The following is a 12,759-nucleotide window of genomic DNA, read 5'->3' on the forward strand; positions in this document are numbered from 1 at the left end:
TGTTAGAGGAGATGGGAACGGCATCATTTGAACAAGTAGAGGGAGCTAATCTGGATAAGGAGAAAGGCCACCTCATCGTGTGAGACAGAAGTGAAGGAAGAAATGGTGGCAGATGGCAACTGAGTGACAGGAGAAAAGGGAGCTCACTGTGAATGGCCTCCATTTTTTTCTGTATCAGGGGTCAGGAATGGGGTCTGGATGATGATCTATAGAAGCTGAGAATCAGTGAGATGTGAAGGGTATGACTAGGTGTGGGAATGTCCATCGTCGAGTAGAAGGTACCACTCCTCTACCCTCAAAAGAGACCCAGCTGGAGACGGGAAGCCTGAAGTTGAAGGGAGGGTTGCTCTTCTATTTGAAACAGAGGTTCTCCACATCCCAGCTGGGAGATTAGGCTGGCAGCAAGAGGCTGAAGATGCCTTCTGCTGGTACAGATGGAAGTGATTGTTTTGAGGCAGATGGAAAATGCCCGACTTGACCCAAGTAGCCTTTCCCCAAGGGACAAGCTGTGTCGAGCAGGAGATGGTGGGTTCAGAGCAGTACTGCACCTGCAGACTGAGGGCTTTTCATCTAAGAAGGCTATAAGGCAGCAAAAGAAAGTGGCAGAGTCCCTGAGCAGATGAAGGACGCCCGATTCGGCCTCTACAAGCCTTTCCACGGGGGACACGCTTTTTCTTTTCCTCCTTCACAATTCTGACCCAACAGTTAACAATTCCAATGATACTCTATCCACTATCCTTGAATCTCTCTCATTGGAAGGCTCAATGAAAAGATGGCTGCCAAGTGGTGGATGTGCTGTAACAGGAATTCCTTTCAGGGTATAGGTTTGCCTAGATCATTGCTGAGATCCTTTCTAATTCTAAATTTCAATGATTCTGTGGCCTAGAAGCTATTTCTTGAGCATCTCCTGTCCTTGTGCTGTGCCACAAGCTCTCCCCTTGCCTGAAATGCATCTCCCCCCTCAACTCACCTGCTAAAACCCCCCCTTCCTCAAAGTGTCTTACTAGGACATAGCTGTCTATGTCTACAAGTTATACCACCTTCCTCACTTGAAGAGCAGAAACCATTTGACTTTTATGTACCCAGCACTTAGCACGATGCCTGACATGTTATAGGTACTTCATGTCTGCTGAATTCAGCTGCTGAAATGAATAGTCTAATTCCTCTGCCATCATACCTACAAGATAAAGGAAAAATTCCTTGGCCAGCCACTTAAGTCCTCAAAATATATGACTGATCCTAGGCAGTCAACTTCGGGTCTCACCACTTGGAAGCAATCATCCTCCAATGTAGTCAGGCCACACTTCTTCATGCCTCCCCCTCCCCCCTTCCTTCTCTCCCCTTATGCAATGGCTTGCTATTTAACTTTCATACATGCCTTTTCTTTCCAACCACATTTAAACATCCCCAAGCACAGTAAAGCAACTTTATGCTTTGAAACAATTCTCCTCTGGGCCTGAAGCTGCGTCTACACATGCATTTGCCCATTTTTACGCACTCACTGAATGCTCAGAAGAATAAGGCAGGGAAACGTCTTCCAGGGAAAATGTAACCCCCAAGAATGGTGAAAGAGACAACTCTCTTGGGCTTTGACTAAATTCCCAGGCTGCTGTGAGGAAGGCTCCTTCCTCACCATTTCAAAGGAGCTTCATCCATGACAGATCTGCTGAGCTGGTCCTTACACAGCCTTCCACCTTCCCGGTTCTCAGTCACTCACCTAGACAGGAACCTTTGGCAACTTCTCTCTCCATAGCCCATGGTACTTCTCCTTGCTCCAGTTGGGAAATCACAACTGGTTTGGAAACCGGAAACCCTGCTCATGCAGAGAGAAAGGGGAACATGATGGGACAGAAATACAGGGCCATCTCAGGTCTATTCTAGCCCCTTCCAATGCAGGCCAAGAACATGAGTTGAAGGCCTAAGGCAGGGGCTCTTCACCTGATGTGCAGGAATGTTTATGCATTTTAAAATAGTATTCTGGGAAGGGATCCAGACTTCACCAAACTGCCAAAGGGATCCATGGCACCAAAAACCCACCCAACCCCCTGAAGAGCTGGTACAAAGTATCTTAGAAAGCCACTCTGAACTGTGCAAGTGTGTGTGGATGATCACAATATGGATTCATGGTCACAAATAATGACATAAATATTAATAACAATAAATACCACCTTACATTTATGTAATACTTCATCATTTACAAAGGACTTTCAATATATCTAACTGATGCAAAACAAAAATCCCTGAGAGGTAGTGCAAATACGACTCACACTTTGCAGGTGAAGAAACTAAGGCTCAGAAGCCAAGTGACTTGCTCAGGTCACACAATTGTTCAGTTATAGAGCTGAGATTTGAAACCAGACATCTGAATCAAAGTCCCATGCTCTTTCCAAAGTGCCAGGCTGCCTCCCTCCCCAAGGAATTTTTTTACTTTTAGGCCCTAGAATTTTGAGGAAGAAAACTGGGAACATGGGGGAGATCAGCAGGAAGGATCCATGCCAAGGGCAGCACAATGACGTTCTTAATTTCCAGTTTTATGTGGACTTTCCTCATGGGAACGGAGAGCACAGACATCCTGCCTCTTGGCACCAGAGGCATAAAGAACCTTCCTTCCCTTCACCTCAAGCCAAAATTAGGCTGAGCCCTTTGGATACCTCACAGCCTCCAGCAAATGAAGGGGCAAAGGCAATCCAATGAGCAGATTCTGAGTTACGGGGGAAGCTCCCCTTACCCAGAGAGATCAGGTGCTGATAGTTCTCCAACATCACATCCCTGTACAGATTCTGCTGAGCAGGGTCCAGTTGCCCCCATTCTTCCCAGGTAAAGTCCACAGCCACATCCTGGAATGTTAGCGCATCCTGAAACACCAAACAGGTTCCTGGTCACCTACCAAACATTGTCCCTCACTTGGCCACTTGAAGGAAAATGAGGATTGCAGCCCATACACAAAGCAGTGCTCCATTCTGAGGGGTCTCACAGAGGGTTCCCAGTCATGTGGGCACTGCATGACAAACTCCAGGCCTCCCTTTGTATGAGACTTTAGGAGATGTACATAGTTCTGGTTTGTTAATAAAACTGCCCTTCAAACATTTTCTACCTGAGTGAGCCAGACCTCCAGATCCCAGAAAATATACATCTATTTCCTATTTCATTCTGACCTATCTGAGCGACCAGCCTCACCTGATCCTGGACAGTTTCCATGTGAGTCGTCACATCCATCCATTCTAAAGCTTTGGCTCGTCCAGTACTTGTTTCTTAAGGGTTTCTACTCCTCATCGTCCCAAAGTCCTATTCTGATGCTTTTTGGGCATCAAGAAGGATTCTCTGGTTTCTCAGGGGCTATGCAGAGTGTGCATGAGTTCTAGCAGGTTTACCACACTGGAAAGGCTTTGATTATAAGCCTAGCCTCAGGCAACAGTTGCTCTCCAAGGAAGAAAGCTTGGTTCGTATAGCACTTTGTGATGGATGCTTTGGCCAAAGAAACCAATGACCCTCTAACTCCTCCCAAAAAAGTACCAAATGAGCTTCAGTCTACATGTCTGCCTACTGCTTCTATGTGGCAGAAACGGGCAAAGAGTATTAAAAAAACACAGTTGTTGGAGTGTTTCCAACATTAACTTCACAGCTGGCACTCTAAATGTGAGATCCTTGTCTTGTGACCAATGATGGGACATTCTGCCAGGCAGGTTTCCATAAATTATGCATGAATGTCATTTAAAAATTTCTGATATAAAGGAAAATAAAAACAAAAAAAATTAATTTGTAGCTGAAAGGAGAGATAGCTCGTGGAATATCCTTTGAGAAGAAAATAAATTAGTTGCTGAAGTTGATTTAGCAATCACACATTCAAAGGCAAAAAGAAATGCCCTTTCATAGGCCCTTGGATAATCTCTCAGAATCCCAATGTTTATGATGGGAAGGAGCCAGCAAATCATCATTCAGACAGCTTCTGTGCGGTCCAACGATGGTTTACATTGGATACACCTTGTTAAGTCCAGAGTGATGAGTGTATTTGTCTCCCTTGTTAGAATGTGAGCTCCTTGAGGGCAAATGTCACAGTTCTGTGCCTTTTTTATATCACCAGAGCTTAGTGCAGTGAAGGAAACATACTAAGTACTCAAGAACTACTTGTTAACTGAGTCAGAAAACACCTTCCCACCTACTTTGGAGAAGTGGGGGAACATAGGTGTTGAACACTATACAAAACATCAGAATCATTTTTGACAGTTTACTTTTGTCGAACATTTTTTTCTTAATTTAAAAAAAGTTACCATTTTAAGGGAAGGAGTTCCAGAAGAAACTGAGGGAGGTAGATGATGGCAAAAGGAGGTGATATAAAAATAAAAATTGTCAAGAAGAGCATAGGTACAAATCAAGTACTGACCTATATGCCTTCTGCAAAAATAAATATTTATAATAATAATCACCAGATGTATCAAGGCCATTTTTAAAAACATGAGATGGGGGGCAGCTAGGTGGCACAGTGGATAGAACACCAGCCCTGGATTCAGGAGGACCTGAGTTCAAATCTGGTCTCAGACAGATAACACTTACTAGCTGTGTGACCCTGGGCAAGTCACTTAACTCCACTGCCTAGCCAAAAAAAAACAAAACATGAGATGGTAACAGGTAGGTTTCCATAAATTATAGATTACACTGTACTCTGTAACAGACCACATCTTTATAGTCATGCAGGTGTCTGAAAAGTACAAAGAATACAAGATCCCACTTTGCTTCTTGTTGGTTGACTACAATGACGCATTTCATTCAGTAGAACAAAATGCCACTTTAAAGGAACTCCTCCAACAGGCCTTGATCAAAATTCCCATGAAAGATAAGGGATAACTTTATTCCTCTGCCCTCTGGTTATTAACATCACCCGATCAACAAGGAGACACACATTGGCCAAAGATGTGTGCCACTGACAAAGAGGATGTTCAGTGATGACTCTACATGCAAAAAGGATTTCCTAATAGAGGGAGAGGTGCTTCAGATGATCCCTTTGTGGGTGATGCTGTATTGATTGCATTAAACCCCTGAACACTACAGAGCCTCCTAATCTCCTAATTACGGATCTCATAATCTCACAAGAGTTTGGTCCGAATATCCACACAGGAAAATCCAAGTAAAAGAAGAATGCCTAATGTCCAGATTATGGTATACGATTTTAAGGACAGTCCATAAAACTGCTCCATCAGTACGGACATCTTAGGTAGACATTGTAGATGGGTAATGAACAGGGTCTAAAGTAGAATGACGAAGAGGTAAGGATGGCTTGCATCGGGGAAATTGTGTATTGATTCTCATGAACCAATGTCCTCTCTGAAATCAAGACGCATCTTCATAGCATCAACATTCTTCAGGTGATGCTGTATGACTGTGAGTCAGAAAATCAGAGTCTCCAGAGAATTAGTTTTGTGTCACCCACAAAACAACGGAGATGGCCCAGTGAGAGCAATGTATTACTAAGCTCAAAGGATGATAAAAGAGACCTCAGACCAGAAAAGGAGGTGGGTCTTTCATGTATCACGAGCAAAGGCTAACCAATGGCCAGTCTACACATTCCACTGGCATCCGCAATATGTCAAGAGATTTAGAGGAAGGCTTTGTGTACGCTGAGTGCACCCTTGTGGAAGGTTTCTATAAGGACCTGGACAAGAGCAGTAAGGAATGAGGTGTGCCTGGGTTGTGATCTGTAACAGCAGAGGGAACACCTATATCAAAAAGACTGCAGATCCATCAAGGTACGCAAATGTAGGAACTCAAAGAAGGCAGAAGGCAACCTGAGCCAGAATAATAATGGAAGACTTTACGAAAGAGATTAGATTTTAGATCTAAGAATCTCAGAGCTGGAAGACACCTAAAAGCCCGTTCAATGGGCGGAACAAGCCTGACAGAAGATCTCCAAAAATGGGAAACCCATCATTTCCCAAAGCAGCCTATTCTACTTTCAGATATCTGCCGACAAGTTTTTTCCACGTAAGAGGGCCTCACTCACAGCAATGTCTCCCATTGCTGGAGAAATAAAGACAAAAATCAAACAGTCCAAACGCCTTATGATGGATGGCACTGAAGGCTTCTCACACTCTTATTCCAGCCAAATGTAACAACACTCCTTAACATAAGCCATCTGATATGTTCAGGCTACTGTTTGCACTAGTTTTTGCCAATTTTCTTCTTGTCAAGATATTAGAAGACACTGTTTTCCAGAGCTAAGATCCAGTAAGCAAGCTGTGCCCTGAGCCTAGCATAACAACAATCCTTTGCACTCACCCTCCAGATGGGTTCACCCTCTGGCAAAATCATGTAATTTTTGTAATGCTTTGATAGGTATAATTATTACACCAACCATTTAGATTTGTTGGAGATTCCCTATTTCCCAGGGACCCCAGAACTGATACAACAGCCGACGCACTGCTGCAGAAAGCCACCAATTATACCTCCTGACGCTGTGAACAATTCCCGGGCTTGTAACTATTAAGTGAGCTGAACCAGGGGCTGCACTCCTGTTCCCGGCTCACTTACTCTGGTTCTGTACCTCACTGAACGATCACAAGGCTCAACTACCCTTACAATTTGAGACAAACACAAGGCTCAACAATTCCAATGACTTAAGGACTGTTCCCACAGGACCCAAGATCTCCTGCATTGTCCCAAGAAATGCCAACAGTGGGAACTGTCCTGCCTTTTTGTGGCACAAGCCACAAGCCCTTCTCCCAAGAGGACTCTGGTTTGCAAACCTGTTTTCCTCAACTTTGAAATTAAACTTCTGTTTGATTCCTGACTTTCTTGTCTTTAGCACCCTTTATTCAGCTCCAGCTACCCACAGGTTAGAGACCAGCTCCGATATGGATGACACTCTAAACTCTGGGCCTTCCCCCCGCCCCCTGCCCAACTGATATCCTCCAGCTAATTATCTTCCATGTTTCACGAACCCTCCCCTACCCATTCTATCCTAAGTTGATCTGTCTCTCTGCTAAACAGGTGGAGAACTTACTGCCTGCAGCTCAGCTTGGCTCTTACTCATGCATTTCCTCATGTCCTTCTAAAAAGGTTTCCCATGTGTTGCTCTGCATTGGTTCAGGCTCCACTTCAGACGTCTCCACCAATGACGTGGAGCTCAGTGAAAACAAAGGCTCTCTTCCAATGCCATCTTTACAAATATCACAGCATCCTACACAGTATGATGATCGCTGATTAGGCCTGAAGGAGCTGCTGGATGAATGAATGTTGGGGAGACGGGTGGGAGATAATAAAGGAAGAGACATTCATCAAGTGGAGACCATTCCACATAGGACACATCTTCCAGGAAGGTGGGGTTAGTCATCTGAGTGACAGGCGACTACAGCTCAGGTTTCTAAAAGAGGCTACACTGGGCCAAGAAGTTCCACAAGAAAAGAAGACCTATTAGCTCTAAGGACTGATCTAGCCTTTAAAGGATATAAAAATCCCAACTCACCTGGGCTCTGCTTGTCAAGAATACGGAACCATGTCCCGCCTCAGTGTTCCCCTCGTGGGTGAGTGCGGAGTCCTCCGAAGGCAGAGCTGAGAAGGAAAAGGGAGAAGATCACTTATCTTACAACTACCAGATACCTCCTTTCCCTTCTACATGTTTCCTTCCTTGGGCGAAGGGCAGTAACAGCATTCCTGCAGATCCAAGCATCTCTCACCTTCCCTGAACTGCCAAAGACCCTGAGACTGAACCTGTAAGGACAATGAAAATCCACCTAAACTCATCACTCAGTGATGAACTCTACCCCCACCTTTACCATCAGGATTCAAACCTCACTGCCTGTCCCCAGCTGCCCCTTATTCCCATTCCCCTCAAACCAAACCCAATAATGTCCCACTTTAAAGCTACCAAACCCTACCACTGGCTCTCTGAAACACCTGCTCCAGATACCTTAAATCATTTCCTTTCCCACTGCTTTCATCTGCTGCAATCCCTGCCTCCCTTGGGATAACACAGCCTCCCTGGCTTCCCTGGCCAGCACTGGCTGCACTGTCACTCATTTCCCCCTAACTCACTGGTTGAGGTGGGGGAGCTGGAATACTCCTTGCTCCCCACTGTCACTTCCAGGTTCTCCCTCTATCACCAGTCAGTAACCTCTCCTCCTTTGAAGGTCACTCAATCTGTATCCACCACCCAGTCAAAATTCTGGTAGTTGTTATCTACCAACCACCAGACCATTCCCCTTTCCTCAATGAGTTCCATGCCTGGCTCAGAGCCTTCTCCCCTCCCCAACTCCTGTTCTCATACTAGGGGATTTCAACATACATAGTCCCCCTCCAACATGCTTACCTCCCAGTTCCTCACATTCACCCCACTTCAGCCACAGATGGTCATGACTTTGATCTTGCCATCACTTACAAATGAACCACATCCATGTTTGCTGACTTCGAAATTCCCTTATTTGATCACAATCTACCGTCACTGTATCTCTCCCTCATGCTTGCAACCTCAAATCTTATTCTTCAACCAAATCTTTGACCTCCTATCCCTCAGTTAGGAGGCACGACGGATGAGAGTTCTGGGTCTGGAGTCAGAAGACCTGAGTTCAAATCAGGCTTCAAGATGCTAACTAGCTGTGTGACCTGGGTAAGTCACAACCTCCGTTGGCCTCAGTTTCCTCAACTGTAAAATGTGTTGTGAGGATCAAATGAGGTATTTGCACAGCACTTCATACAGAGTAGACGCTATATAAATGTTCCTTCCCTTTCCTTTTTCTCCCCCACTGCCTTCCCTCAGTCCTCTCCCGGGTTAGCCATACTCTTTCATTCCTAATCTTGATCCCTTGGTAAACCAGTTCAACTCCACATTATCCTCTTCTTTTTAAGTCTCTTGTTCTCTTATTACATGGCCTACTACAGGCCTGCACAACTTGCGGCAGGCAAACCCTTAAGCCACTTGCAGCATGCCAAAGGATTTCAGGCAGCCCTTGAAAAATGTAGGGGAAAACATCCTTTGGATGTAGAGGGAATCCTTTGGCTGGCCACAAGTTGTGCAGGCCTGGTCTACTGTGTCCTGCCATGCCTCAGCCTCGGATCACTCTCATCATTTACTGCTTTTACTCCTACATACACGCTGCTGAACTAAGCTAGAGAAAAACCACACCACGTTTACTGGGTCCATTACAAAGTTATGACATGTTAACTCAATTGGGGCTTCACTGCTGCAAGACAATCCTTTTACATCTCCTAATTAACTATCACCATGTAATACTGTGGCTTTTTCAAAGCTTTCATCCTCCTCAAAACCATCTTTACGCCCTCTACCCTCACCCTCTCAGCAGAGAACTTTGCCTCTCACTTTACTGAAAAAAACTTCCTCATCTCTCCTCCCCCTCATCCACCATCACCCAGATGTCTTCTGTCACCCTCATCCTTTAGCCCAGTCTCACATGAAGAGAGAGCTCTTCTCCCTGCCAAAGCAAACTCTTCTACCTGCACAAGTGATCCCTTACCATCCTGGCTCCTCCAGCAGATAACCCTCTCTCTCATCCCCACCTTCTCACTTATCTCTGATCTCCTTGTCAACTCTGCCTCTTTCCCTATTGCCTACAAACATGCCCATGTCTCTCCCCCAGCCTCAAAAAACCCTCACTAGATCCACCCATTTCTGCTAGATAACTCACTGATCCTTTTTGTGGCTACTCTTCTAGGAAAGTCTATCTAACACTTCCTTTCCTCTCACTTCTCTCCAAAGTTACTACTAACCACTTCTCAGATGACAACTCTAACGTCTTTTCCTCAAGCCTCATTCTTCTAGGCCTCTCTTAAGTCTTCTTTTCTTCTCTCTTTATACTATTTCACTTGAGGATCTCAATAGCTCCTATGGATTCAACCATTTTTATGCTGACTTATAACTGTTGGATGTTTTTCATGCCCAGAATCTTCTGCTTCCTCACTTCTGCCGTCTGGCTTCCCCAGCTTCCAAGTCCCAATTAAAATTCTACCTTCTACAGGAAGCCCTTCCTAATCACCTTGAATTCTAGCACCTTTTTCCTTTGGATTATTTTCATTTTATCCTGTATATATCTTTTTGTGCAATTGTTTGCATATTATCTCTCCTATGAGACTGTGAGCTCCTTGAAAGCCATCTTTTGCCTTTTTTTTTGTTCCCTAGAGCTTAGGACAGTGCCCGAGCACACAGGTGGCACTTAATAAATGTTTATTGACTGACTGACACACAACACAGATGAGTATGATTCCCATCCTAACCACAGAGGAAGGAAGAGATTAGAATGAATCCAGATATAGCCCTACCAGCTCCCAGGATCTAATCACAAGGATCAACATGGTTGAATCAACTGCCTCAATCTTTTTGACCAGTGGATATATTAGGACACAGAACTAAAGTTTAAGAATCAAGAGACATGAATTGGATAAATAGCTCTTTCCTAAAACTATCTGGAATATGTAAAAACCAATTTCTTTGCCAATGACATTCTCATTTAACAAAGTTATACCTTTTTGAGGACATTTTCCACTTGAAAAAAACATGCTTATTTTGTGAAAAGTTTCCTAAATGAATGATATTAATCTGGCGATCAGAAATGTAGTATAAAATAATATAAAACATAGAATGGGAGTCAGGAAACAGACTTCAGGTCAGGCTTGTCATCCCTCTGTATGACCTTGGACAACAGCCACAAACACTCTATTCCTCAGTTCTCTAGCGGCAAAATGGTTATAACCATATTTGTAGTACTCCATAAGGTTCTTGGAAGGAAGAAAATTAAATTTAGCATAAACATATTCATGCAGCATTTGGTAATCCATGAAACTGCAGGTCAGTTTAAACGACCAAATCATACCTATGCATGGGAAGGCATAAAACCTTGGTGCGGGAGCTTCTCAAATGTTTTGATGGGGGTGGGATAACTGGGGATCTACCCTCCTGTACTTCCTACTATAGGAACCACCATGAAACCTTAAATATTGTTACTCATTAAATATTAGGAACCACCTTAAATATTGTCATTCACACTGGGCAGCATCCTCCTAACTGGTATCTCCGGAAGGGCCATCGTAATGTGCTCAGTCCATCATGCTATAATTCTCACCTCCTTCCTCTGGTATTTGGGCCATATCTTCTACCAAGGCCACCACCTCCTCGCTTGTCTTTGGATTTTGTGATTTCACCCAAGCCCTGATTTCCCCAGGCAGGATAGCCAGGAATTGTTCCAGCACCAGCAGCTCCAGAATTTGCTCCTTTGTATGAATTTCTGGCCTCAGCCATTGAAGACAAAGTGCCTGAAGTTGGCTCAGGGCCTCAAGGGGCCCAGCCCCTTCTGGGTATCGAAAAAACCTGAAGCGCTGTCGAGAAGCCTCAAGGTCAGACTTCCATTCTCCTTGGATGATTTCCTGAACCCAAGGGACATCCATTCCCAGGATGCTATCTTCATTATGTGTGGTGGGAATTTGGGGGTCTGGATACACAACCATCACTTCCTTCAGAGGCATCACCTCTCCAGCTAAGACCTTCACTGAGATACTCAAAACTATCCCCACAAGGGAGCTAACCTTTTCAGACCCAAAATGGGCACTTGTACATTACTAAGGGGAACTATGGGCAAAAAAAGATCATAATTAGGAGGATGGACCCCAGCAACCTCAATCACATAGCTGAACCATGGACCTTGGAAAAACTGTGGTGAGTTCGTGGACAAACGGCCCACAAACCAAACATCAGGGAGACTTCTTGAGTAAGTTGTAAAAAGAGCACTTAGAATTGGTTCAGATACATATGGGAATATAGACATTCACAAACAAATGCAGGCAGTGAGAAACATAAAGACCTTTAGTCCTCATCCTCTCACTGTAGAGCAGGAAGACTACAAGTGGGCTCAATGACAAGCACAGGCAAAAAGCTGAGGATGGGGAACGGGGCCCTGAATCAAGGAACCAGAAGTTATTGCACAAATTCATTGAATGGTGAGCTGAAACTTTTTTTAAAGCTTCCATTAAAAACTAATACATGTTATATTTACTGTAGCATTTAACATTAGCATTAAAGACCAAAGGAATGTCATATTTTCAAAATAAGCAAAATGTCTATTTGCTCTGAATGTTAAGGATGGTATGTCTCTGAATGCATTGAGAAGCTGGCCGTGTTGGTGAGACGGCAGCCTGGGTGAATGTAAGAATTAACGTATTTTTAAAAGACTTGGGTTTCATAATGTTTGAATCTTCAGATCTCTAAGCAAAAGCACCACTAAAGGCCGAGTCACCTTTGCCAGTCACTTCTAGCCCTGAGCCAACAAACTCTGTCAGTCCAAGTCATCTCTCCCAAAGCAGTTTACAAAGTCAAGCAGAAGAAAATATCTCCAATCCTTTTCATTTTCTCGCTTCTAAGGTGGAGGCAGTGTTGGACTTAAAGCAGGACAGCACTGGGTTTGAATACTGGCGCTGACACTCAGTACTTGCTTGAACTTGGGCAAAATGCTTGATTTCTTTTGAGCTGTAAGGTCCTCATCTGTAAAATGGGTATAATAATAAAAGAATTACCTATCTCACAAGACTGTTACTTACTTTGTAAACATTAAACTTTCAAGGAAATGCCATGTGGCAATGATTACCCCTTCTTCCTTTCCACCTTATTTATCTTTATGAAATAATCTGTAGCTAAATGAGAAATAAGATATTTTTAAAAGGCTTTGCAAACAATAAAATACTACACAAATGTTAACGATGATGATGATGATGATGATGATGATGATGATGGTGATGATGATGGTGATGATGATGGTGATGATGATG

At 44.0% G+C, this 12,759-nt stretch overlaps 1 protein-coding gene across 1 annotated transcript in view; it reads right to left on the reverse strand.

The window, feature by feature from the left end:
• Positions 1-12,759, reverse strand: part of LOC114041235 — a 58,706-nt gene that overhangs the window by 45,493 nt on the left and 454 nt on the right. The window contains exons 2-5 of the mRNA XM_027859588.1: positions 11,064-12,475; positions 7,457-7,542; positions 2,729-2,855; positions 1,718-1,813 (exon numbers count right to left, since the gene is read on the reverse strand). Coding sequence (XP_027715389.1) covers positions 1,718-1,813; positions 2,729-2,855; positions 7,457-7,542; positions 11,064-11,463 — 709 coding nt within the window. The 5' untranslated portion in view covers positions 11,464-12,475. The remainder of the gene's footprint in view (positions 1-1,717; positions 1,814-2,728; positions 2,856-7,456; positions 7,543-11,063; positions 12,476-12,759) is intronic.

This window comes from Vombatus ursinus, unplaced genomic scaffold (genome assembly GCF_900497805.2).
Source record: "Vombatus ursinus unplaced genomic scaffold, bare-nosed wombat genome assembly UNPS02014170.1, whole genome shotgun sequence".
In the NCBI taxonomy this organism is placed as follows: Eukaryota; Metazoa; Chordata; class Mammalia; order Diprotodontia; family Vombatidae; genus Vombatus; species Vombatus ursinus.